The sequence below is a fragment of the Microcebus murinus genome, chromosome 19 (assembly GCF_040939455.1).
Source record: "Microcebus murinus isolate Inina chromosome 19, M.murinus_Inina_mat1.0, whole genome shotgun sequence".
In the NCBI taxonomy this organism is placed as follows: domain Eukaryota; kingdom Metazoa; phylum Chordata; class Mammalia; order Primates; family Cheirogaleidae; genus Microcebus; species Microcebus murinus.
Genome location: NC_134122.1, coordinates 26,259,386 through 26,287,385, shown reverse-complemented (window position 1 = coordinate 26,287,385; position 28,000 = coordinate 26,259,386). Strand labels below are relative to the sequence as shown.

The window sequence follows — 28,000 nt, the reverse complement described above, 5'->3', positions numbered from 1 at the left end:
GCGGTGAGCGAGGCGGAAGTGCGGTCTCCTCGCGGCTGCTGTCTCTGGGCTGGCCGAGGGAGGCTCCCGAGGTGGGGGGGCGGGCCGGAATGGCTGCAGCAGCGGCCGGGACAGGGGCTGGGGCTTGGGCGGCCCAGGAGAAGCAGTTCCCGCCGGCGTTGCTGAGCTTCTTCATCTACAACCCGCGCTTCGGGCCGCGGGAGGGAGAGGTACGTGGAGGGGGGCGGGGGCGCGGCCGGCCGGCCTCTGTCCCGGGAGTCGCCGGGAGCGCCGGCAGGGGGAGCGGCCCTGTCATTCTGCTCACCTCGAGTGGCTTTTACCGAGCGTGTTTTGTGCCAGGTTTGCGTCCGCACCAGGGGCTGCGGCGAGACCTGACAAGGCAGGCAGAGTCTGTTTCAGGTCCTGGATCGATGCCTGTCTATTGAATAAAGCTTCGCCAGGCTAATCACTGTACACAGGTCAAGTCTGTGCGCTTTGCGTCAGTTCTGGGGAATTAAAATTCAACTTGGCTTTGTTATTGGAAGTTCCCCACTGGAAGCGTGGCACCCGAGCGGTGGACTGTAGCATTGTAAAATAATGCAAGTTTGGAGGACCGTCGGAAAGTTTTATTTCCGGATTAAGGAATAAATAAATTCCAAGAGGTTTTGTTTTGTTTTGTTTTTCTAAGGTGGGGACGGTGACTTTCTCAAAGGACGTCCGGAGTTATGTTTTGTTGCCAGCAAATCACAGTCGCTTTAAAGACTTGTCAGTCCAAATGTCTGTGAACCAGCTGTATTTAATTTGCGGGCAGCTGTGGGTCAGTGCACGTGCGCATACCCTTGTTTCTTACGCGTTTGGTGTATTACAAATGAGCAGGAGGAAAGAAATCAAGAGATCGAGTTTTCGTAAAAATTATCTGGTGTTGTCTCAGATGAAATGTGACTGCCTTATGTGAAATTGCCTTTCAGACTGGTAGGCGGCATTCACACAATGATAATTCCTGTTATTCTAAAAACAGTTTTGGTTTTGTTTTGTCATCAGTGTGTTTGACACAAGAGGTCGACATTCAACTTAGCGTTTTCAACAGCTAAGATGAAGAAATGTTTACATTAATGTTGTGCTTCTGTTTCTTCATACTTTAGGAGGAAAATAAAATTTTGTTTTATCATCCAAATGAAGTAGAAAAGAATGAAAAAATTAGAAATGTCGGATTATGTGAAGCTATTGTACAGTTTACCAGGTAATGCTTTTAAATATGCCTTTGTAGAGCTCAGTGAATTCTTAAAACTTACACTAGAGAGTTGTCATAAACATATTTTTTTAATCTTTTTAGGACCTTTAGCCCATCAAAACCTGCAAAATCTTTACATACACAGAAGAATAGACAGTTCTTCAATGAACCAGAAGAAAATTTCTGGATGGTCATGGTATTTACATACAGAGTATATCTGTCTGAAGTTGTGTGATAAAGTTTTGGGTGATCTCTACTGTTAGGAATTTAGGAAAGTCCTCTGGCTGTTGCATCAAAGTAAAAATTACAATAAAGTTGGTTGCAGTTTTAAAATCAAATTCCTATTTAGTTGTGCATTCGTTCTTGGGGCATTTTAAGAAGTGTTTCTGGTGTTGTAACATGTTCAGATTTTTAAAATTAAGGCAGAATTAAAGAGGTATCATAATGAATTCATTAAATAATTTCAGTTTATCAAACTTTGTAGGTTGTTCGAAATCCTATAATTGAAAAGCAAAGTAAAGATGGAAAACCAATTGTTGAATACCAAGAGGAGGAGTTGTTGGTAATGTGTCATTTTTTTTACTTCCTATTTTTAGAAAGAGAATGTGTCACTGAATATGTTGAGTGACTTAGATTTAAACTAGGTGGCTTTGTATAAGTTTTTTAGTGTACATTACAGAGTTTTATATTTATCATCTATATAAGCATGGTCTTTTAAACATGTGTGTGCACCGTGTTTCACACTTGATGATGGTCTGTGTTTAAAGCCCCCTCCTAAAATTTGGTTAATGGTTCATGAATTTGAATTCAAATACCTCTTATTTTCAGCATACAACTATTGTAGGACCAGGTTTATAAGCATTATATTGCTTTGCTATGAATTAATGTATCTTTGGTATATGCAGTTGACATTCTTTTCCCTGTGAGTTGAGGTCTATACTGTGTTTTCATGTTGTTTGCAGGACAAGGTTTATAGTTCAGTACTACAACAGTGCTACAGCATGTACAAGGTAAGCATGACATTCTTTTTGAACTGAGAGTCTAACCAATTACTCCTATTTATAAGCTAAGGGGTTGTTTAAAAATAATTCTTTAAAAGACTGCAAAGTTGACTATATCTGTTTTAGGAGAGAAAATAATGGGGCCTTTGAAATAAGTACTGAGATTTGTTTCTACATTTTTTTTTTTTTTTCCTGAGACAGAGTCTCACTCTGTTGCCTGGGCTAGAGTGTGTGGCATCAGCCTAGCTCACAGCAACCTCAAACTCCTGGGCTCAAGTGATCCTCCTGCCTCAGCCTCCTAAGTAGCTGGGACTACAGGTGTGCGCCACCATGCCTGGCTAATTTTTTCTATTCTTAGTAGAGATGGGATCTTGCCCTTGCTCAAGGCTGGTTTTGAACTCCTGAGCTGAAGTGATCCTCTTGCCTTGGCCTACTAGAGTATCCAGCCTTATGCATGCACTTATTTAATTGAACCTCCTCTGCTCTCAGTCTTGTATCCCCATTGGTGAATAAGTGAGTCCACATTTTTAAGGAACATACAGACTGCAGATATTTTTTATAATTTAAAAAGTTTGGTGATGAGTATTGACAAAATGTTTTAAATAAAACAAAGTTTGGTGATATTGTTTATGTAAAAGTGAAACTTAAGTGTGTGTTGAAATTTTTTAGAAAATGTCTAAAGCAATTTGGTTTCATAAAATGACAGCATCACTTATTAGTGTATTAATTTCTTTGTAACTTATAACTCAAGCTTCCTCATGTAAATACTTTCTATATTTAAAAGGAATGGGGGATTTAATAAGGTGAATTAATTAAAAGGAAAAAGAACTTGTTATGCCAAGAAATTGATTTTTTTTCCTGCAATCTTTAACACCATTAGCTTTTTAATGGTACATTTTTGAAAGCCATGGAAGATGGAGGGGTCAAGCTTCTAAAAGAAAGACTAGAGAAATTCTTCCATCGGGTAAGTATTTTGAATTTTATTTATGACTTTAGTAGATTTCAGACAGTTGTTCAGAGAATACATATGTAGACTAGTTTGTTTTTTATGTACAAAAAAACCCCAGAACTTGCAAAGGGGTAAAAGAGCTGAGACGGACTGTGGCAAAGCCAGAGCAGTGAGAAATCTCATTAGGTTTGCATGCTTGAAGCTCTTTCAACCTTCTGTGTAGGAGCAGAGCATCCTGCATTTGCCCAGGGCTCGGAGACATCTATTGTCTCTATCCTTGTTCTACCTGCATCTCTCTCTCTGTATGTGCTTACTCAAAAGTGATCTTTGTGTGGCAGATTGGTTGATTAGCAAAATTTCAACTATTATTGGAGTTGTACATTCTTATGGTTTGGTTCTGTTCATTGAACAGCCATAATCTATATTGACTCAAAAGTTTTTGATTGTGACACACACTTTATCATATTAGTGGTTATTAGTGTGATTTGTCCCAAGTGATAATCTTCCTAAGTAGTAGTTGTTGTCTTTTATTGTAACTGAATTTTGCATACTCACTGTGCTTTTGTCAAATTCCATTTATGAATTCAAATTTTCTTTCTAAAACACTTTTGAATAGCTATTTTTGAATTTTTTTAATGAATTTCTTTCTTGTTGGTTTCTTCACTTTAATGACCATAATTATTCACTCTCATACTGTCTCCTGATTTCTCTTCTGGTCCTTGTTATTTTTCTACCCATCACCAGTGGCTACAACTGTTGTACTGACTACATTATCCTTCAGACATGATTTTAGTATAAGATAGCACTGTTTGTCTAGGGTATTATTGCCTGGATCCCTCGTGGGGTTAATCTCATGTGAGGAGCATTAATATAAGGAATTAAATACTTTAAAGGGATAAAGCACAATACTGAATAAACATTAACTAGATATATTTGAACTTTATATCTTGAAGTTGGAACTGATTTCAAACCCAGTTACCCATGGTTTACCCATAGTCTTCTCATTGTGCTATTTGCCACTATGTACTTCTACCATAGTATTAATCTGACCTGACATAAGAGTAATTATTTTCATTTGTCAAAGAGTACTATATTCAATGTACTATTAGTAAATTTTGTGCCTTATTTTTTTCCTACAGTATTTGCAAACGTTGCATTTGCAGTCATGTGACCTACTTGACATTTTTGGTGGAATCAGCTTCTTCCCATTGGATAAAATGACTTATTTGAAAATCCAGTCTTTTATTAATAGAATGGAGGAAAGCCTGAATATAGTCAAATACACTGCATTTCTCTATAATGATCAACTCATCTGGTAGGTACACCCTAAGTTGTGGCATGTAAAAGAATATCTTAAGATAATAAAAACAACAGTGACTGGATTGATAGCATGTTGTCAAACAGGAACTAATAGCAGGGAAGATGGGTAGGAAGCATCTTTGTAGATATTGTCAAAATAAAATGGATTTAAACTAAAACTAGGGTAATTTCATTTAAAATTACCAAGCAGAGGAGTTATGAAAGATGGAGAAAATTCTCCCATCAGGTAAAGTTTAGGAATCCTATTTCCTGGTGTTTTTCCAAAAACATCTTCAAAGAAATGATAAAGTAAATGTGGAAAGCATAATATTTTATACTTTTTTTAAAAAGAAGCTAGATTGGGGCTGAGCACGGTGGCTTACGCCTGTAATCCTAGCATTCTGGGAGGCCAAGGCGGGCGGATTGCTCGAAGTCAGGAGTTCGAAACCAGCCTGAGCAAGAGCAAACCCCGTCTCTACTATAAATAGAATGAAATTAATTGACCAACTAATATATATAGAAAAAATTAGCCAGGCATGGTGGTGCATGCCTGTAGTCCCAACTACTCAGGAGGCTGAGGCAGGAGGATCACTTGAGCCCAGGAGTTTGAGGTTGCTGTGAGCTAGGCTGATGCCATGGCACTCTAGCCTGGGCAACAGAGCAAGATTCTGTCTCAAAAAAAAAAAAAAAAAAAAAAAAAAAGCTAGATTTTTAAAAATATCTAAGAAGCCCAAAGTGCTATATGAATCAGGAAATTACCCACTGTCATCAAAGTATGTTTGTGTCCTATAGTAGGAAAAAAATTATTTCTTTGAAGAAAATGTTGCTTTAGAAGGAAAGACTATTACTGACTGCTGTCAACTACTAAGACTAAACTCTGGGGGAAACCATGTGAGTGAGCATAAGACTGTTGAGTGGACATGAGCTCAGAGTTCTGTGGCAACCCGGGCTGTTCACTTGTAGCCCAGAGTGGGCTGAGATGAGGCGCCGAGGAGTGGCAGGTGGCAGGGAGCAGCTGGCTGGATGCCCTCCAACAACGCCAGGGCCCTCAAGTTTTATGGGTGTGTTGACTGTAGCTCACTTTCTTAAATTAGGGGTGTGGCCATATTTTAGTGCCAAAAACTGAGTTCAGCTAATAGAAAAGGCAAAATTAGTTCCACTGAAACCCATTCCTTCCCCTGCCAAAATCTCGTAGCTCCATTTTAGGAAGAGAAACAATACTGTCATCTAAAGAAATTTAAATCTATTTAGTAAACAGCTTTGTGGCTTTCCATGTGAACTTTATTATCTCCTAGGAAGACAGCATAACAAATTTCAGATGAGAGCCCATCTACTTTTTAATTTAACAAATTATTATGCAACTTTATGCTGTATTAACTGACCCTGCTCTAGTTGTTTTGTGTGATATTCACACTGTGTTAACATGAAACTAAAAAGTGAAATGCTGATGTGAAAGTGGGGAGGTGAAAGTACGGTTATGCTTCTCCAAGTGTCAGGTCTGTGGAGAGTGAAGTCCCTCTGGTGGTGAAAATTACAGGAGGCGCTTGCAAGGTTACACCCATCCACAGCCATAGGGAGCTAATGCTCGATGGGCCAGAATCCAGCAGCAGTGGCTTGTGACCTCATCCCCAGTGTCAGAGAAGGGTAGCTTAGACTCTGATCTCTGGGACACAGCACAAGCCCTGACACAAGCATGAACTCTTCCTCCTCAGTGAGGAAGGGTAAAGGCTCAGAGCAAGAAAGTCCCCTTGGAGATCAGCCTGTGCTGGGAGATGCTGGAGCCACAGTGACCAGAAGGGTTGGGTCCTGAACGCCTGGACTCGCAGGACTCTGTGTTGCCCATCTCGGGGATCCTGTTGCCATCATCCTCTTTGGGAATGGTATCCTCTGGAGTTGAGCAGTGCCACAGCCCTGGTGGCTGCACAGAGCTGCTCTGTGGTCCCATCTACTCTACTGTTAGGGAAAGTTTGGTGCCAGTAAGTAGCAAAAAGAAGGATCTTCAAGGAAAATGGCACCTTTTTTTTTTTTTTTTTTTTTGAGACAAAGTCTCACTCTGTTGTCCAGGCTAGAGTGCCATGGCATCAGCCTCGCTCACAGCAACCTCAAACTCCTAGGCTCAAGTGATCCTCCTGCCTCAGACTCCCAAGTAGCTGGGACTACAGGCATGCACCACCACGGCCAGCTAATGAAAATAGCACATTTTGACAAACAATTGCTTGTTCCAAATTAACAAAAAAGAATTTTATGAGCAGAGTATGTATTTATTGCCTACTATACTGTTTTGAAATTATCTGATTGAGAGTAGAAACATGTGCCAACATGTCACTGGGGCCTAGCACATGGTAGATGCTCAGTAAATGTTGATGGTTGGCTCAAGGCAAATGATTGGTAGAAAATATTGTATAGTTCTGTTTGGACTAAACATTTAATGGATAGATTTGGATTTTGTGTTGGCCTATGCTAGGGTTAGATATTTACTAGTTTTGGTGGTGGGGGGGTGTCAATTGGCTTTCTTATCTGGAGTTTTTGGTATATTTAAAAGAAATTTTTCTTTTTATTTTTTAAACTGAGTTGGGAGTCTTATTATGTTGCCCAGGCTGGTCTTGAACTCTTGGGCTCAAAGGATCCTTCCACCTTGCCTCCTGAGTATCTAGGTCCATGGGTACGTGCCAATGTGCCTGGCTAGAAATTTTTCTTTTTAGTGGTGATTTGCTTTTTAGGAATTAATACTTTTATGAATAGATGTCTTAGATGTTTCTTAAATTACTCAAAGTTGACCATATTCTTTGCTTTTGCTAGATTATTTCACATTCAGTACCTTGATGGTAACATAGTCTGTATTTTAGACTAATCCTAACATGAAGGATTCTGCAACGAATAATAACCACCTTATTCTTGGTGGTGCTTCTGCTAAAAGAAGTTCTCAAATAACTTGATGTCTTCATCAGAGACAGAGTTGAGGTGATAGGTGAAAGTCCATTTAACATTGAAGTAAAATCAGGGCACAAAGTTATATACAAAGCAAAAAGGAAAATCAGGTTGATAGAATAGTACCATCTTATGCACACAAAAGAATTTGTTGAGATTTAAACTGAAGAAAAGTTTTGGGGTTTTTTAAGAGAAAAAACTCATATCAAATAGCTGTATTTGAGAGACTTGGAGAACAATCTGCACTTCTGAGCATGAGTGAGCTATTTCCTGTTTGATATGAGCCATTGATGGAGTCGTGAATTATCTGGGCCTATCTGTGCAGGGCTTTGTTTGCCTTGTGTATTTGTGATATGGAAAAGGCTTTTTTTTTTTTTTAACTTTTTATTTTGAGATTATTGACAATTCACATGAAGTAATAAGAAATTTTCCTTAGTGGCAACATGTTGCATAACTATAATATGATACTGCTTTCTTTATTTTTTTAATGAGAGGGCCCAGGAATGGGGGCGACATACTGGAGAGAGACCTGCCATGGTCAAAACTAACGGAGACATTACAACAAGACATTCCCATGTGCACAATGGGAACCTGCCAACTTGGTGTTCTGTGCTCTGAACAGCCAGCTGCAAATTCACTCAATTTTTTTTCTCTTTTAATTTCCTAAAACCAGCACCAGAGTATTAATGTCTAGCGATCTTAAGTGAAATAAATAGAAAGCCCTAAGCACAGTGCACACAGCAAGCAGTTCATAAATGTTGTCTTCCATTTTCTTCTGGAGGTCATTTTCTATTCATGTCCTCTGATCTAGAACAGAGATCCTGAACATAATGCAAGCCATGTGTATCATTTTAAATTTTCTAGTAGCCACTTTAAAGAGACTAGTGAGATTAATTTTAATATGTATTATTTAACCCAATATACCTGAAATATTACATGAACATGTAAACAATATTTAAAAATTAATGAGCTGTTCTTTTTGTGCTAAGTCTTTAAAATCCAGTGTGTATTTTACACTCATTTTGACCAGTCACATTAACCTTGCTCAGTAGCCACATGTGTATAGTAGCTGCTGGTATTAGAAGTGCAGCTTGGGAAGAGGAGGCACCCAGCACATGAGTTCTTCATATGCCATCCTCTTTCTGTTGTCTCCCCCTTCACCCCCAACCACTCCCCCCTCCGCAGGACTTCTTGTTTATGTCTTAAAGGAAAACAACATTTAGAACCAGTTTTGATTTTGTTTTCCCCTTTCCTTTCCTTGATCTCAATTATTTGTATGAAAGAAAAAAGTTGGTCACTTTCCATATGTAAGATTCAGAAATTCTGCCTAGTTGGCAGCATGATATTTCCGGAGTTGCTATTGGTGTTAAGACAAGTATTAAAGGTTTTGAGCCCCTTCTTCTCATTTGACCTTACTTACCTTTCTTTGCCACCTGGGACTTCTCTGTCTACTTGGCAGAAAACAAAACACCCACCAAAAAGACTTGCTTTCCTGCTTTAGAAGAGTGTAGGGCTCCATGTATAGTTTTAGCTGTGGACAAGACTCATGAAACACCTTGAAAGAAGAGAGAGAGTGTTGGAAGAGAAAAAGGTAAAACACGAAAGTGGAAGAGCCTGGAGAAGTGGGCAGCAATTTATAAGTTGTTCTGACATATGACCTTACTGGGAAATGAAGAGAAAGACTCTGGAATATGGTATAAAGGCCTAGTTTATATAAAGTTAGATTTTTCTTCCAGGATGTTACAATTTATTTTGAATAGAAAAACCCAAAATGTAGCTTCACTGTTTGTTTACTTTCTTAGAAAACTGATTTCAAAGAGTCTGATGCCTGCTAATTTCTCAGTGCCTTTTCCACATGTTCCATATTCCTGCCTCATTTCAGGTTAGATGGTTTGCCTGAAAGCTTGCTTCTTTCTCTTCTTCCTTTTCATCTACACTGAGATCCAGAGAATTAAAATCCACATACATTTCTGAGACCTAGGATTGCGTTCCCTGTCTGTAGCATACCCGTATTTTTCCAGAGGGCTGGGGAGAGAATGCAGCATTGCTGTATAAGCCAGGAAGAGAAGAGACATCTGTTCCTGAAATGGAGCAGTGTGGTTATTATATTAAGGCCCCCAAATAATCCTACATGGAATTCAACCAGAAAATCAGATCCGTTGTGACTTTTTATTTAAAATGACATAAAACACAAGATTGCATGGTAGTAGCCTTTTACAAGTCATGATACCTAAACTCAAATTTAACTTACTCCCTTCTTGAATTTCCCAAAGCGTGGTCTTAATACAATGTGAAAGAAAAACAGATGAGCTCCATCACAGAGCAATGGAAAGACAGGAGACCAATTCCAAACTTTTGACATAGTGCTTTTCTGATGTTTCAGGAGTGGATTAGAACAAGATGACATGAGAATTTTGTACAAATACCTCACCACCTCTCTTTTTCCAAGGCACATCGAACCTGAGGTATGATTGGGTACTAGATGTACACACTCACAAATTTGGGGGCATAGGGAAGAGGGTGGAATAAGATGGTGGTACACAGGGCATTTCTGATCTATATTTTCCTTAGTAGTTTGATATTTGTTTAGTTGCGTACATTTAGTAGCATGGAAAACTACACGTCAGCTTTCCCAGTTTGTTGTGTTCAAATGTGGTAGCAAAGATATGCTTTCTAGAGGAGTGATTTGTTGGGTAAAAGAAAAACTGGTTTTTAGGTAGGGTTCTGAGAACTTCATAAGTGCCAAGGTCTTTGACAAAATAATAGTTAATCCTATATAGTCTTTTCATCTACAAACATGAGATCTAATTTTGAGTAGATGTTATTAATATTGCCTGACCAGATTTTCCACTCATACTTCCCAGGTTTCTGGAGAGAACTTTAAATAACGCTGCAGTGTTCTCCCCGAAGTGTCCTTTTGTAGCTTTAGTTAGGTTGGAAGTGAAAAGTGTTCATAGTCCATAAAAGTCATCTTGGTTCAGGTGCACACATGCACTCAATCTCTTCACCTGCACTCTCTCCCTCCCTCCCCTCTTTCCTCCCTCTTCCTCTCTGTTTTTAAAGGCCATGACTTAAAACAGGAAAAATCTCTGATAAGAAACTGAAAGGAGGTTTTGTGAAGGACCAAGTCCTGAACTTAGTTCTTTTCTGGGTAGTTTGAATACAGTTTGAATACGTTTCTGGAGTGCTCGCTGCATACCAGACACGTACACGCATTAACCTCATGACATCTGACGACAGCCCTAAGAGTTGGGTCCTCTTTCACCTTCTACAGATGAAGGGTTGGGGTGCTTCAGTGCATTCCCCAGGGTCACCCAGCTAGGAAGTGGCAGAGCCTGGATTTGATCTCAGGGTCTGCTCAACCCTGAAGCACCTGCTTATGTGTATGTGCCCTTAAGGGTCTCTTCAGGAGGCTTTTCAACCTGTGCTGGTGCCACAAATGAAAACTCTTATTTGATACTCTATTATATGCAAAGAGCGAGGTTAATAAAATAGGAAACAACATATACAGCATGTCAGTGTAAACAGAGGTGCACGAAGTCTTACAATGCAGACTGCATATCTTAGAGTTGGGCTATACATTTTTACCACTGAATTTGCTGTTTTTTGAATCTTTTGAGGTTTCATGCTAAAACTTTACATAGACCAGAACAGTGTCAAACAATTTTAGAAGAATAACAAGTTTTAGCTAACATGGCTATTGGATTTGGATTTTTTTCATTTCCTATGCTTGTTGAAATAGTATATTTTCAGCAAAATAAAGTAGGAACGTATTACAAATATAAATCTTTGAGGAGGTATGCTGTCATAGTGGAAGGCAGGGACTTTGATATCAAACTGGCCTGCTGAGTAGGAGCTGTATGCCCTGGTAAACTTCACTTTCTGCATCTAGAAAATGGAAAGAGCACTTTCCTCACAAGGGTGATATGAGATGAAATTAAGTAATTTATGCCATTATTTAGCATGTATGAACCACATGGGAAATTTCAGTTATTATAAAAAAACTAAATCAGTCTATGAAATGTAGGGTAGGATGGAGTTATGTTATGACAGTTATGGATAAAATCAGTAAGTTCTTTATGTACTTCTCTAATCCACTCTCTTTTGGGGCGGGAAGGAATATGGGAAAGTGATCCAGAAAAATGGTGTGGCAGCAGCCAGTAGATATGAATATTGCTTGTCAAAGCTTTGAAATAAATAGTCTAATAAGTTCTCAACATTAAATTTATTTGCAGTTGGCAGGAAGGGATTCTCCAATAAGGGCAGAAATGCCAGGAAATCTTCAACACTACGGAAGGTAGGACTTTTGTTATTTGATTTAAGATGTTGGGCTTTATTATCTTTTTTGGTAAAGATAATATTACAACATGAACATTGAATTACCTTTGTGCTATTTTATTGGCAGTAATTCACAGAGGAAATTCTGTTGTTTCCAGTGAATTAAAACTTACCTTATCATATTCTGCTTTGGTGTTTTCCAAATAGCATCTAAAGCATCAAAAAATTTCATATATATTAACTAGGAATGTATTCTGTTTATAAATTCCTGTTTATAATTTACCTAATTGAATTGAGTCATGTCTTTGCTTACTTTTAAGATTTCTTACTGGACCTTTGAACCTTAATGATCCAGAAGCAAAATGCAGATTCCCCAAAATTTTTGTAAATACAGATGACACTTATGAAGAGCTCCATTTAATTGTTTATAAGGTAACAACTGTTTTTCCCTCCAGTGTTACAGATTAATACTAAAGTAGATCTTTCTTGCATGTGTACATGAGTACGTATGCAGACCTCTTAAATGTTTCTTGGAAAAGATGTTGGAAATTCTAATTATTGTAAAACTCAAAATGGGTGCTCTTCTGGAATAGTGAGTGTATTTTCCTCTCCTTTTATACAATTTTGCTATTAGCGAAAGGATAGCTATCTAAAGCTGTGATTCACACACATTTGAAGTCCTGCATGCTCACAAATCAAAGGCTGTCAGAGGTCGATACTGCCTGTGAAATGCCTCCTGGATGTGGGCCGTGACCGCATGTCAGTGAATTCTGCTTTTGTTCTGATTTTAAAGCTGTGGACCTGCTAATTCTATAAGGATGGTGTTTAGTTTCTTTCGGGATATTATCTTGTAAGGTTATGTTGTTATGTTGAGGAGTCGCCTAAGGAGTCAGGAGTGGCAGTGGGTTTGGAAAAAGGAAATGAGGGAAGTGCCGTATGAAACCAGTCAGCCACTGCTTGCCCCATCCTTGATAGACAGGTCCACGGCTGAGCACCTATCCCCGAGTAAAAACTGAGGCTCTGTTTAAAAAAATATCCAACCTTTGTGGAAAGGTAAAGAAAGAAAGAAAACAATCTGGAGAGACCCAGATAGCTCACAGGGATGTCTGCCCCTGAGAATAAGGGCCTCCTCACTGTGCCATTTCTGTCTGCCCAGTGTAACTGCAACCCACATCTTAAACTCAGTGAGGCTTCCATCCCTGGTTAGCCTTGCCTTCCCTCCTTCTTAAATATGATTGGAAAAACGAAACCATAGGTCCTGAAATGAAAATGATCGTGGAAACAGAAACGTTTAAAAGTTAGTATCCAGTAATTAGAGAAGTTGTATCTATAAAAGTGAAACAGGATATGAAAGAGCCCAGGTTGTTAAACTTGAAGTCAGATTAATTGAAAATATCATTTTAAGTTTTTTTTTGTTTTTTGGTGACAGAGTCTCACTCTGCTCGGGATAGAGTGCAGTGGCATCATCATAGTTCACTGCAACCTCCAGCTCCTGGACTCCAGCAATCCTCCTGCCTCAGCCTCTCAAGTAGCTGGGACTACAGTTGTGGGCCACCACGCCTGGCTAATTTTTCTATATTTTGTAGAGATGGGGTCTCATTATGTTGCTCAGGCCAGTCTTGAACTCCTGACCAAAAGTGATCCTCCTGCCTCAGCCTCCCAAAGAGCTATGATTACAGGTGTGAGCCACTGTGCCTGGCTTAAAATATTTTTTATTGTGGTGAAACATATATACCATAAAATTTGCCATTTTAACCCTTTTAAGTATACATGTCAGTGAACATTTCAGTGACTTCAAGTATACTCACAGTGTTGTGCAACCATGACCACTGTCTATTTTCAAAAACTTTTCATTACCACAAACAAAAATTCTGTACCCTTTAAGCAATAGCTCCTCATCCCCTTTCATATAGTATTTGACATAAATTCAAAAGACCCTTTGAATGTCTAGCACAATAAATTAAAAAGACCCACACCTACACCCAATATTGAGCAATTTCAGAAATATGAAGAGAAGATCTTAAATGCTTTCAGAAGGAAAATCAGATAACCTGTAAAAGAACAAAACTAAAACTGGCATTAGCAGTTTCATAGCCGGCGCCACACATTAGGTGACAATGGAAGGGAGACTCACAGTTTTGAGGGAAAATGATTTTCAGCATAGACCTCTTTACCAAGCCAAGCTGTCAGTCACAGGTGAGACAAAAGAAGCATTAAACACGAGCAGTCTCAAAAAGGTTCCCCTGTACATCCTTGCTCAGGATGTTACACAAGGTTGTCCCTCAGTGGAGTAAGCAAGTAAACCACAAGAGAGGACACGTTGGAATCCAGAACAGTGAGTGGTTCTAAGCCACGAGGAATGGTAAAGGGAAGTCTCAAGGTGTCAGAGCTCACCTCTGTGATGGAGCAGAGAAGGGAGGGGGAGAGTGGCAGGGAGGGGCATTCCAGGAAGAAAACATATGGAAAGATGGGGTCTGGAAATGAGCAAACTAAAATGAGGTATAATTCAGAGCAGCAATTTGGATAGTGGAAACGTGCAATTTGTCTACCAAGCTGAAATCATTCTCCTTGGAGAACTCTCAATTAGCCCAGTGCAATATGTGGCTTATTAGATTTCCAGTTGTATAGTCAACCGATAGATGTAATTTTAGGTATGATGATGTGATTATGGTTATGTGGAAGGGTCCTTATCTTTCTGTAACAGCTTTATTGAGATATAAAGCACATACCATACAACTCATCCATTTAAAGTATACAATTGAATGGTTTCTAATTGCAAAGTTCAGGAGTCCTGAAGGCCACCTTCATTGCTAACACCAAATACTGGTGTAGGGGTCCCCCAGACCACTCAATAGTTTACTAGAAAGATTATAGGACTCAGAAATGGCTTTATACAGTAGTCCCTCCTTAGCCAAGGGGAGTATGTTTCAAAGCACCCAAAGCTGAGGATAGTACTAAACCCTATATATACTATGTTTGTTCCTATACATACATACCTATGATAATGTTTTATTTATAAATTAGGCGCAGTAAGAGATTGATAACAGTAACAAAATAGAGCAATTAGAATAATATACTGTAATAAAAGTTATGTGAATGTGGTCTCTCTTGATATCTTATTTTACAGTATCTCAGGTAACTGAAACTGTGGAAAGTGAAACCACAGGTTGGGGGGACTGTTGTACTCCCAGTTGTGGTTTATTGTAGCTAAAGAGCACAGATGAAAATTAGCCCAGGGAAGAGGTACATGGGGCAGGTCCCAGAGTCACCAGGCGTGAGCTTCCAGTTATCCTCTCCCAGTAGAGTTGTGTGGACAGCAGGGATATGTGACGGTATATGTGGGGTGTTGCCATCCAGGGCAGCTCACCTGAGCCTCCATAGCCAGAGGAGTTTTACTGGGGACTGGCCACACAGACAGCTGGCCACCCATGTGGCTGGCCTCAGTGTGCAGCCCTCCAGAGGTCAAGCTGATGCATGGGTGTGGGGCTGTAAGCGCTGTTGGCCTGTGGTTTTCTTTTCTTGTGATATCTTTATCTGGTTTTGGTATCAGAATAATGGTGGCCTCATAGAATGAGTTCCCTCTGCTCCTGTTTCTTGGAAGACTTTGTAGGGATTGGTGTTAATTTTTCTTTAAATGTTTGTTAGAATTCACAGTAAAGCCATCTACACCTGGGCTTTTCTTCATGGGAAGTTTTTAAATTATAAATCTCTTTACTTGTTACAGGTCTATTCCGATTTCTGTTTCTTCTTGAGTCAGTTTCAGTAGTTCATGTCAGTATCATTTAAGATTAGTTTGTTGGCATAGTATTATATAGCCTTATAATCCTTCCCCCCCGTAAAGTCAGTATTGATGTCTCCTCTTTCATTCCTGATTTTAATTTGAGTCTTCTCTTTTTTTTTCTTGGTCTATAGTCTAGATAAAGGTTTTTCAATTTTGTTGCTATTTTCAGAGAACCAACTTGTGGTTTCTTTTATTTCCTCTATTGTTGTTCCCTATTTAATTTATTTCTGCTCTCATCTTTATTATTTCCTTCCTTCCTTTTTGCTTTAGGTTTAGTTTGCTCTTCCCTTTTTGCAGGATTTTAAGATGAAAGGTTAAGTTACTGATTTGAGATCTTTCTTCTTTTTGATATATGTGTCCACAGCCATAAAGTCTGTTGCTGTTCATACTGAGATTTAGTAGATTTTCTTGAGTAAATATTTCTCATTTGCTGTCTGCCCTAGGAGAGCTTCCCTCTGGAAATTTAAATGGTGCTTTTTTTTTTTTTTTTCTTTGAGCCCAAATTCACTTATTAAGGAAGATAAAAGCAAACTATGATCCATGTACATGGATGAAAACTAAAGGCTCAGGGTGGATCACATTGTAGTGTTTTTGAATTCCTACATCCTAGAGCTCAGGAGTCACAGGAGTCACACGTCTTTCAGGTCCTTCTGGATGTCCCACAGGGTATCTGCACTTTTCTTAAGCTGAGCAACCTCATCATCCTTTAGCTTCTGGTTGATAACACTGGTTAATCCCCGAGCATTGAGGATACACGGGAGGCTCAGGAAGACTTCATTCTCAATGCCATACATGCCCTTCACCTAAATGGTGCTTTTTAATAATTATCTTCAATTATGGCTGTTTCCTTGGGGAGAGGGTCTGTGGAGCTTCCAAGAGTCCTTATCCGTTATAGATACCTTCTGAAATGTGTATGGATTAAATTATAGGATGTCTGAGAGTAATATGTGGATAGGGGAAATGGATAGGGCAGGATTGTCCATGAGTTGACAGTTGTTGAGAATGAGATAGTCCCTGGGGTTCATGATACTATTCTAGGTACTTTTTAAAATATATTTGAAATTCCGTGAGTTTTTAAATAGAGACTTAAAAGGTACATTAAAAAGATCAACCTGTACCCTAAAGGGGTCACACACTCAAATGCCTGTGGAAATCTGCGGAGATTAGACCTGAGGTTGGGTCAGGCTTCAGTAGTGACTGGTGTAGACTCTGTCCCCGGGAGGCAGCCACCACACAGTACACATGCAGTGGGTAGTGCCTATGGGAATGCATCCCCGATGGTCCCAGATCTCCTGAGATTACTGGAGAGGCTGGAAATTGAGATTTCTATATAAAACTAATTGGCAACTAAATCAAAATTATTTTACACACAAAACACATATTGGATGTAAGTTTTATGCCTGTGCCTGGTGGAAGGAGAAACGAGCCATTTGCAGTGTGGAGCAGCCAGCGGAGGAAATAGAATGGCTATAAAGGAAAGGGGAGGAGGGGAAGGGCAGATGCAGGGTCACACTCATCGTGGAACGATAAAAAGTCAGTATGTTGTTTAAGCGTGGTAAGTTAAACAGTGATATAACTCTGTTGTCTAAAAACAGTTTAAAGTGGTTTCCAGGGAGCAGGGCTCAGAGAAGGAATTCTGTTGCTTTTCCTCATAAGGCTTTATGTTCTATTTGACCTTTTTTAATGCTATATATTACTTTGATAAATTTTAATTTTAAACATTTTTGTTATTTGTGGTCTTGGTTGCAATAGGTTACTACCACTTGCTAATGTTGTAACTGTAATTGTTATAATAAAGTGAGACAAGATGACATCAATTTGCTTCTTTTTAAGCTTGTGTTAATAAAAATTGTCAAATATACACAGAGTCTAGAACGAACCCCCAAGTACCCATCACACAGCTTAATAAGATGCTAATCTTTCATCTGTCCCTCTACCTGTTGGGGTGTGTTTTGTTTACCAGACCATTTTAAATCATCATCATTTCACTCATAAATACGTCCATTTGCATCTGACTGATAAGGACATCTGTTGTACCATGGTCACCAGACCATCATCACACCTGACAAGCAGTATGTCCCCAATTTCATCCAATTTCCAGTCTGTATCCAGGTTTCTCCAATTGACTAAAAAGTGTCTTTTTACAGTTGGTTTGTGCAAATCAAGACTTAAAACGAGGTCACTGCATTTGGTTATTATATTTAAGTCTCCTTTTTTATACCATTTTATAATCTTTGGTTTGTTTCCTCTTCCCAGGCCATGAGTGCGGCTGTGTGCTTTATGATTGATGGTAGGTGCACACTTGTGTCTGTTTTCAGCCTGACCAGATGAGCTGTTTGCAGTTTGCTGTGCTCTGTTCCTGATACGTTGTCATAAGCAACGTAGAGGCACATAAAGGCACATGAAGTGCTGTTCTCTACCTGGGGCCTCTGCCATCTTAACTAGCCATTGCTAATATTTCTAAAGTGCTGGCTTTACTACCTGTCAGCAGTAGGACGTGGGCACCTTTTTGTGCCCCCTGGGACTGTGAAATGGGGACAACAGTAGCACCTGTCTCAAAGGGGGTTTTGAGGATTAAATGAGGTAAAATTTGAGAAGTCCCAAGTAGCACCCAGCCCATGAGTGCTGTGTAATTTTTGTTAAATAAATATTTGACCATCTTAGGTCTTCCTAGGGTAGGCAACCAATTTACCACTCCATGGCCTATTCTTCAGTTAACTTTCCACAATAAGATAGGTCTTTGACCCTTTTACATCTTAATATAACCAGTTTATATCTTCTGTTTCTCTTCTACTTGGAAGAGGGAGGGGATCTGATCATTTAATTATTCTATTTCTCAGATCAGTAAAGTTTTTCATTTGAATACTGTTGCTAACTATGGGATGGTAAAATGAATATTGACCTTTTTGACATAAAGTATTATAACGCTCACTGGTATTTTTTTAAATTATTTGTTAGCTTCTATCCAGCTGACATTGGATTTTTGCCGGAGACTGGACAGCATTGTTGGGCCCCAGCTCACGGTACTGGCTTCCGACATTTGTGAGCAATTCAACATCAACAAAAGGATGTCTGGGTTTGTACTTTGCTTCTTGTTCACTTTCAGACATTTAACTGGTTTAGAAGGCTAGCTGTGGTTTTTACTTATGACTATGGATGGTATTAACTTTCCTGTGTTTTCTCGGAATCTAGAGAGAACAGTGATGCATGCTGTTCAGTCCTGTCTGAGAGGTTCCCAGGGAATTGTACCTGACTTTGTCTGCCTGGTAGTGGTGGTTGGGGCTGGGTCTTCTATTAATATATTCTTTTACCCCTCCCCTGATTGGTGGCATGAACTGTGGGATTAGATGTGCTCTTTGTGTCTGTGGACTTGGCTTTGTGAGCATCACTTAACATCCAACTTCATCAGCTCAGATTGTTACCTTCACATTGGCAGTAGTAATCAGCATGGTTTTGCTTTGCATAGACTGACAGCACTTTGCCTGTCATTGTGGAATGTATATGGCACAGTGGGCTGTGATATAAACCATTAGGGTGCTGGGCATGGTACTGAGTGGCAGCTTGAAGGCTGTAGGCTAAGGATCAGGCAATGCAGGGTTTAACTCATGTTCTCTAGAATACTGAAAAGTCATTAAACTTCTTTCTGCCTCTCTTTATTCAATGTAAAATAGAATTATTATAAAGATAAAGTAGGTAGATGGAAAGCTCTTTGGGAAATACAGTGAAAGTCCTGCTTACATGGGCTCTCTCTGTATCTGAGAAGTTATGAAAATACTGTGAATTACTATGTAAGCTTGTGTTTTTGGTGTTTGTATGTTATTTGTATATGGTTTTATATAAGCATTAGCCTCTAGAGAGTTCAGAAAAAACTCAGGGTGAAAGTGCTTTTGGATTTTGTATGACTCTGTGGATTGTTGCTGTTGACAGCTTACTTAGTGTTAAAAAAAGATAAGACCAAGACATGAAAATGCCTGACCACCTTACGTCTGGACAGGTGCTGCTCAGTTGTTTCATTTTGTGACCATGAAACTGCTAGGTTTTCTTTTTGGAAGGAGGCGTAAGTGAATTTTATTACATGCCTATTCGTTATGAGCTAATAAGAGTGATGAAATGTAGTGACCTCCATCCCCAGAACCCTGGAAGGTCACTGCACATGTTAACTGTTCCCTTAGATGTCATGAATCTCAAGTAACTCATAGATAAATAGCCAGTGGTCAAACTTACTGAGTACCTTCTAGTTTGCAAATAAGGCCAACTGTCCTTTAGATTTTACAGAAGGGGAGAGGGCCTTGGATATTATAATAGTTATCCTACTGTCAGAAAGCAGTCTTCTCTCTGACATTTTATTATGAAAATTGTACAGTGGACACACATACATACCCCACTTAGATTCTATAGTTGACATTTTTGCTGTGTGTGTTTCATCACACATATATCCTAGAGGATGAATTTTTTTCATTAAGAGAACCAGTATACAGTATCACTGCTCCCTGTAAGACAGAATTCCTGGGAAATCTGACAGTGAGGTGAATGTGGCACAGTTTTGGTGCATGCTCGAGAGTAGGGATTCTGGGACCGTTGTCAGTCTTATCTTTGAAAGTTGACCTTAAGATAGTTCTTGATGCATCTGAGATTTACATACAAGGAGCTTGCCAACTAGTAAATAACCTGGTTAACGCGAAAAAGAGCTTTTGGATACAAAAGACAATGTACTTTTCTTCTATTAATCCTTCTGACGTAAATCAAACCATTTTACCCACTAGTCCTGGGAGCTCCCCTTTCTCCAAAACTCATTATCCCAGAGAAATTAGGTTGACGTGGGCAGGGGCAGCCCTGAAGGAAGGAAGACGGCCCCACAGCAGCATCTCAGGGGCACTGTTGAGGAGGGATGAGTTGGCGGAACTGGATGGGGAGAAGCTGTCCTAGTGTCAGCATCCTGCTCGACAGCCTCTGTACCCAGCCTGTTCTGTCAGCAGCAGCCCTCACTAGAGAGTGCCCAGAAGAGCATAATATGGGGCATTGAATCCATATTGATAAACTGCAGCTTTTTCAGTGTTTCTTAGGAAATTAAGGTCAACCCTTTAAAGAACAGCATTGAGCAGGTTTGTTTTATCTTCGGTTTTTATTAATTGTTGACACCTTGATTTTTTCCTACATAAGGACTTATAATTCAATTTTTTAAAAAGTGTTTGCTCTTTTTTGAGGGCAATTTATGTCCTTAAGTTTTAAACAATTCAGAAATATAAATATTGGAAATCTTATCTAATTTGGCTTCTGTCTTTCTAGACTTGTACACATATGTAAACATAGTGACATACATACAATATTTTTTACACATGGGTTGTAAAATCTATTATCATACAAATCTGGAACATTTAAAAATATGGTATGGACATTTTAAACCAATAAATATGAATCTGCCTTGTTTCTTAGTGGCTTCCTGGTATTTAATTGAATAGATGTGTTCTAGTTTGTTAATCATTCTCCCATTTAATGGGCAGTCTGGGTATGGCTGTTCTTAGTACTATAACAGTTCTGAATTGAACTATCTGGTACATCAAATTATCCCCTCAGGGGCCAAGTGTAGTGGCCCACGCCTGTATTCCCAGCACTTTGGGAGGCCAAGATGGGAGGATCGCTTGAGCCTAGGAGTGTAAAAACAGTCTGGGCAACATAGCAAGACCCTGTCTCTACAAAAAAGTTAAAAATTTAGCCAGCCATTATGGTGTGCATCTGTGGTCCCAGATACTCAGGAGGCTGAGGTGGGAGGATCACTTGAGGTCCGGAGTTCAAGGTTGCAGTGAGCTTTGATTGCACCACTACACTCCAGACTGGGCAACAGAGTGAGACCATGTCTCTTACAAAAAAAAATTATCCCCTGAGGATGAATCCCTAGAACTGAGTTGAGGAGGAAGGGAATATACATTTACAGCGTCGGTGCACATTGCCAGGTCAGCTCACGCCAACATCGTCGCACCGTGTGTTTCACAGTCTGGAGGTGATGCTGAGGCAGGCTCCTCTTTGCATGGTGACTGGCATTTCTGTGTCTTCTATGAATTGCTTTCTCTGGCTTTTTCCATTAAAGTTTATCTTTTTCTTCTTCTATGTCAGTACCCTTAATGTAATATCCTTTAGTCATTGTACTTTTTTTTCCCCTGGTAATTTTGATTTTACCATTTATAATATACAGGCTTGGGGTTTATATATAGTCAGTTTTATTAACCATTCCTTTTGGTTTTAAATCTTTTTTATGTCATATTTGGGGCTCTCCACCCCAATATTATAAAAATGCAGTCCCATGTTTATATCTGGTACTTTTATGGTTTTTATTTTTGTGTGTTTAAATCTTTAATTCACCTGGAATTTTTAAGGACTGGAGGAAAGATTCTAACTTAAAAATTTTTTTTCCCAAATTGAGTTTTGTGAACCTGCTATTTTAGTTTCTATTTCTTTCACCTATCCCCATCTATTAGCTAGTTCTGATACTAAATTTGAAAAGGTATGGGGAGGACAAAGTAGAAAATTTTTAGAAAAGGGAGCACTTTTCCTGGAGCAATTTTTTTTAAATTGTTTTTTATTTTAGCATATTATAGGGGTATAGATTTTAAGGTTTCAATAAATGCCCTTCCCCCTCTCCCCACAAGTCTGAGTTTCCAGCATGACCATCCCCCAGATGGTGCACATACTGATAAAAAGAAAATTAAATAAATTTGTAAAAGACCTCAGTTGCTTAGGAGGTTGGCTGTGCTCAGATTCTCACAAGAAGTGAAGAGTATGAACATTACCAGTCAGGGTTGGTCATGATTAGACACAAACATGGAATGGGGGAAAGAAAGAGGGGAGAAGTCAGCCCCAGCTGTAACACGATGGTGCTTTTGGGGGCATTGGGTAGAGATGGTCTTCCTTCAAGGGAAGAGTTAACATGCACATTCCTAGGATTCTTTGTGCTCTCATCACTCTAGAGAAGCGAAGGAGAAAGAACTGTAATGTGTAACTCGTGATTAAGGCCATATTTCCTTTTCGTAATATCCTTACCGGCCGGCACCCTGGCTCACGCCTGTAACCCTAGCCACTCTGGAAGGCCAAGATCAGGGGTTCAAAACCAGCCTGGGCAAGCGCGAGACCTCGTCTCTACTAAAAATAGAAAAAATTAATTGACCAACTAAAATATATAGAAAAAATTAGACGGGCATGGTGGTGTATGCATGTAGTTCCAGCCACTTGGGAGGCTGAAGCAGGAGGATCGCTTGAGCCCAGGAGTTTGAGGTTGCTGTGAGTCAGGCTGACGCCACAGCACTCTAGCCTGAGCAACAGAGTGAGACTCTGTCTCAAAAAATAAATAAATATCCTTATTTATCATTTCAGAATTTTAGTTAGGTCAGATAAATGAGGAATAGCCCATAGCTATATTCACCTGGAAATCATGTATCTGGCAACCTTAGCTCTCTGGAACACATCCCAGAACAAATCAAAACACTCAGACTGCCTCTGTGCTCCCAGGCAGCCGTCGAAGTTCACAGAGACTTCATACGTTGTCAGGTGCTCATTGAACATCTGCTTTCCCCCACAGCACCAGAGCTCCCAGTGACCTTTCCTGACATGCTTCTGAAGGTTCAGGAAGGTTTTCATATACTTGACCCTAGACATTTGAATCTCTGGCATTGTAGTGAAATTGGTGCTGTTTACTCATGGGAGGGCTCCTTGTGGTCTGTCTGGACACCTGCTAATCATAGTTACTTGGGTTTTGAGCCTGTGGTAGAAGAAAAGGGTATAGGGATGTGTAGATGAGGTTGACCAAGAGGTCTCATCACAGCAAACTCAGAAAGCAGGAAATCTTTTTTAAAAAATTAATGGACACACAAACTAGTAGAAAAAGCATAGAATACAACCACTTAAGACAGAGAGAGTCCACTTTTCCATGTTTTGGGGGATATTATTGTGCTGCTGTAGTATTATAGACCAAACTTCATAAGAATCATCATGGAAGATTCTCTCCTGTGCTGTTTTCTTTTGCTTGGTGTGTCCTATATTGACATAGTTAACTATGTTTAATATGTTTTTTTAAGAAGGCAAGAAATTTGTTTGATTTTGTAGTTGAAAAAAAAATGCTTTGGTGTTTAGAAGGAGTAAGCTTTGGTTCTTTGGGAAAGATGCTAATTCAAAACTAACACATTGTTAGATTTTAATTTTGATAACTAATAAGGTTTAGGATGAAAATTGTCCTTGCTATTTTGAATGTGAACAGGTCTCTTTTTCTTTTACTAATAGTACTTTGCAAATAGCCATTTTTCTACATCTGTTTTTAAAATATTGTACTTTGTGCAGGGTGGAGTAGAAAGAGTCCATATGTATTTACTGCATCTTAACTACCTCAATAATATTTTTAATTTCCCATCTGAGGCTACAAAGGAAGAGTATTTTATGTATTGTAAATGAGGGAAAGAAGGAAGCCACAGAAAGTGCTTTGTGTTAGACAAAACAACTAGAACTTTAAGCCCAATGTAAGTTACTTGTCCACCCAAACAACTAGATTTGCAACTCTTTCTGAACATCTTTTAAAATTTTCACCTTTCCAAATAGTTTTTCTTATAATTATACTTACTTTCCTTAGTCTTAGGAACCTACTAAAAACAAAATCTGGTTTTATAAGGGTTTTATTTTCATTTTCCTGGGAAGTAAATCCTCCACATTCTTTTTTTGCCTAGAGGTAAAGTATTACAGTAGTAACCCATTTATCCAGAGGTCGGATTTCCAGCACCCTCAGCCCTCCAGAACGTGGCTGCTAACCCTGAAATAAGCAGAGGAGGCTTCTGAGCCCCCAGTGGAGGTCTGTGCTCAGGCTCCCCAGCCCCCAGGGTGTAAATTAAGGGCACAGTGAGAGGTGAGGGAAGGAGCTGCCCTGGGAGCTGTGCAGCTGTTTAGTTCGCAGACTCTGACCTGGGAGGCAATGTAGCAGCATTGCCCATTCCATTTAAGAAATAAAAAGGCCGGGTGCAGTGGCTCACGCCTATAATCCTAGCACTCTGGGAGGCCGAGGCCAGTGGATTGCTGGAGGTCAGGAGTTCAAAACCAGCCTGAGCAAGAGCGAGACCCCGTCTCTACTATAAATAGAAATTAATTGGCCAACTAAAAATATATAGAAAAAATTAGCCGGGCATGGTAGCACATGCCTATAGTCCCAGCTACTCAGGATGCAGAGGCAGTAGGATTGCTTGAGTTCAGGAGTTTGAGGTTGCTGTGAGCTAGGCTGATGCCACGGCACTCACTCTAGCCTGGACAACAGAGCGAGACTCTGTCTCAAAAAACAACAACAAAAAACAAACAAACAAACAAAAGAAATAAAAAGATATATCCCAATTAAAATGTTCATTATGCTACAGCAGAAAAGGCTAATACATCTTAGAATTATTTCCATTGGGGATGATGAGAAGCTTTGTTACTTATAGTAGTAAGTTTTAGTCACATAGCAAATTAATTTCCATGGACACCTCCTTCTTTCCCCAGCACTGTAGGATGAAGGAGATGTTACTTTCCAAAGTCAAGGGTTGGCAAACTTTTTCTATATAAGGCCAAATAGTAAGTATTTTAGACCTTATGAGCTACATATGTTACAACTACTCAACCATCATTTTAGCATGAAAACAGCCATAGGCAACATGGCTATAGGTGTGGCAATGTTCCAATAAAACTTTATTTAGAAAAACAGAGCCGGATTTGATCCCAGGGTCATAGTTTGCTGACCCCTCCACTAGAAGATAATTTACCTATATTGATTTTGTTTACATTTTTTTAAAGTAGGCAAATAACCAAGTAACTGTAGTTTATAAAACACTATACTTCTATTGAGGAAATCGTCACATAATGGTTAAAATATTTTTGGTGTTTAAAAAATAAACTTAAGCTCTTTGGAAAATTCTGTCATATTGAATATCTCTCTTCCATATGGATATCAAATAAATTACTACTGGATGAAGAACCTGTTACATGTTAACTGAGATTCTTGATTTGAAGGCCCAGCCAGTGAAAATATAAGCCCTTAGCCATATAGTTTTAAAATTTTAAGAATGTGGTTGTATATAGTTTGCATAATTATTCTTTCAGAATGTTACCATCTTAATGACATGTTTCCACAGGTCTGAAAAGGAGCCCCAGTTTAAATTTATCTACTTCAACCATATGAATTTAGCAGAGAAAAGTACAATTCACATGAGGAAAACACCAAGTGTTTCACTTACGTCTGTTCATCCAGATTTAATGAAGATTCTAGGTGACATCAATAGTGATTTTACTAGGTAATTCTCGCAGCTTCTTAAATTAGGTGTCCCTTTTCTAATGAGAGACTTTAAAGGTCACTTCAAATCCAAGCGACCCAGCGCCCTCCCAGGGAGCTCAAGCTGTGCTCACGGGCACCACCTCCTAATAGATTCGTAAGCCTGGAAGTCACTGGTTCACTCACATGTGAGCCCTGAACTTTTAACATGCCTGTGTAGTCTCCTCTTCTTATTTTGAAATTTTTGTTTTCACAATCTGGCTCTGTATATAATAAATTATCATATTTTGAAACTCTTGTCTTACAGAGTAGATGAAGATGAAGAAATCATCGTGAAAGCCATGAGTGATTACTGGGTTGTTGGGAAAAAGTCGGATCAGCGGGAGCTGTATGTTATTTTGAATCAAAAAAACGCAAACCTGATTGAAGTAAATGGTAAATAGGATTTGGTATTTGAGCAGAATTTTAATGCTTTTGATATTTAAAAACTATCCTTTCAGTGTATTAAGAAATGTGGTAAATAGAACAAATCAAGATTGTTGAGATTCTGCTAAGCAGGTGACCCTAAGGCTGGTTTTTAAAAAAAAAAACAGCATTTGATCCATTTTATTTTTTTTAATCGATGTCATAATTCCTTGAAAAACTATATGACAGACTCCCTTGAAGCACAGGAAACTTTACAATGGCCAGAAGAAAATTATTTTCTGTGATGCTAAAAGAAAAAAAAGCGGTGGCTTTAAGTACTGTGTATAAAAATGTCCTTTTTTATATCCTGTAATAAAAATACATCTTTTGTAGGGAGAGCTGCCAGGTTCACATGGCGGTTTACAACTGTCTGTCTGTACATTAGCAAAATGATAATGCAGGCGTTTTTTCCCCGCCTTCCAGGCAGAGCGGTTGGTCTGGTCCTCTCCACAGTGTGACCCAGTAGCCGCTTGGTCAGATCCTGACATGTTCGTTGCCCTGGTGGTCACCTTCACTGAGCTGGGCCCCTTTGCTGTTGTGCTGGAACAAAGAGGGGTGCAGGTGGGGGGATATGTGCCCACCTGGAAACAGTAAGGAAAGAGGTGTGAGCTTTTTCTTCCTCATACATATTCTAGAGCAAGGGTCCCCAACCTATGGTGAGTTGTGTAATTATTATATAGTACAATGTAATAATAGAAATAAAGTGCACAATAAATGTAATGTGCTTGAATCATTCTGAAACCATCCCCCCTCCCTCCAGTCTGTGGAAAAATTATCTTCCATGAAAATGGTCCCTGGTGCCAAAAAGGTTGGGTACTGCTTTTCTTGGGCATATTAAAATTTTCTCTTTATATTAATACTTGTATTAACAGTTGTATGCATTGGAAATGTTGGTTAATACATGCCTCCTTTAGGTTGGGAATTAGTAAAATCAAGGTAATGATTCCTCTGTGGAACGCTAGATCTGTGATTCAAGGTTGCAGCTAGAATTTTTGCATCATTCCATCACATTTCTCAAGATTGATTCCGTCTTCAGTGTGGCGCTCCTAACTCCCTAACCGGTGGGTGTCTTGGGCACCTTTCGAGCACTTTTTCAGGCCCAGAGAAGCAGCATTTTGCTATAACAAGTATTGAGGTGTTGTGGGTTTGTTAGGTGTATTTTTCCCTTTCTCTCAATTTATTAATATTTCTTAGCTAGTCTTCTGGGATTTAAGGTCAAAATTAATGGAGACATCTATTTATTCCCAATTTTATTCCAAAAGATTTAAGGTCAAAATTAATGGAGACATCTATTTATTCCCAATTTTATTCCAAAAGAATTAAAAGTACTAATATGTCAAGTTACAAGTGACAACCTCTATTCCTTACTTACTGTTTCTGTTCTATTTGCAGAAGAAGTAAAGAAACTTTGTGCAACACAGTTCAATAACATATTCTTCTTGGATTGACTGATGATGGCTTGCTGAAAACATCTTTGGAAAAAACCTAGCAAACATTTCGTTTACCATTGCAAGTTATTGGTCATATTGTTGACTGGATTAATGACAATAGTAAAGCAATACTTGCTTTGAAGAATCAAATTTCTACTTGGTCTGATGATCCCCTGAGGTTTTTAGATTTTAAATATTTATGTGGAATTAATTAAAGGTAGTTGGCTATATCTCTATCATTCCATTCTTTTGACATTATGTGAATATTTTACTGGAAAATAAGACTAATAAATTGTTAAAGTTTTTAAAATTTTGCTTTTGCATTAAGTCTGTCTCCTATTGTTCTGGCCAGTGGGTCCCTGGCTTATGCTCTGGGCATTTTAAAACTC

The 28,000-nt window shown here is 39.1% G+C and overlaps 1 protein-coding gene across 1 annotated transcript; it reads left to right on the top strand.

Moving 5' to 3' along the window:
• Window positions 1–27,933, top strand: CCZ1 (CCZ1 vacuolar protein trafficking and biogenesis associated). The gene is made up of 15 exons (XM_012758831.2): window positions 1–209; window positions 1,122–1,219; window positions 1,313–1,406; window positions 1,695–1,772; window positions 2,173–2,220; window positions 3,092–3,175; window positions 4,300–4,475; window positions 9,771–9,852; window positions 11,623–11,684; window positions 11,986–12,097; window positions 17,703–17,736; window positions 18,405–18,522; window positions 25,580–25,738; window positions 26,024–26,151; window positions 27,574–27,933. The coding sequence occupies exons 1-15, from the start codon at window positions 90–92 to the stop codon at window positions 27,627–27,629; spliced, it is 1,449 nt and encodes a 482-aa protein (XP_012614285.1). The 5' UTR covers window positions 1–89; the 3' UTR covers window positions 27,630–27,933.
• Window positions 27,934–28,000: the final 67 nt, after the last annotated feature.

What these genes read in the sequence shown, in the direction of transcription:
- CCZ1 (XM_012758831.2), top strand. Translation starts at nt 90, where the DNA reads ATGGCTGCAGCAGCGGCCGGGACAGGGGCTGGGGCTTGGGCGGCCCAG. An exon ending in ACCAAGAGGAGGAGTTGTTG is followed by an intron (nt 1,773 to 2,172) that starts GTAATGTGTCAT and finishes TGTTGTTTGCAG; the next exon opens with GACAAGGTTTATAGTTCAGT. An exon ending in AATCTTCAACACTACGGAAG is followed by an intron (nt 11,685 to 11,985) that starts GTAGGACTTTTG and finishes CTTACTTTTAAG; the next exon opens with ATTTCTTACTGGACCTTTGA.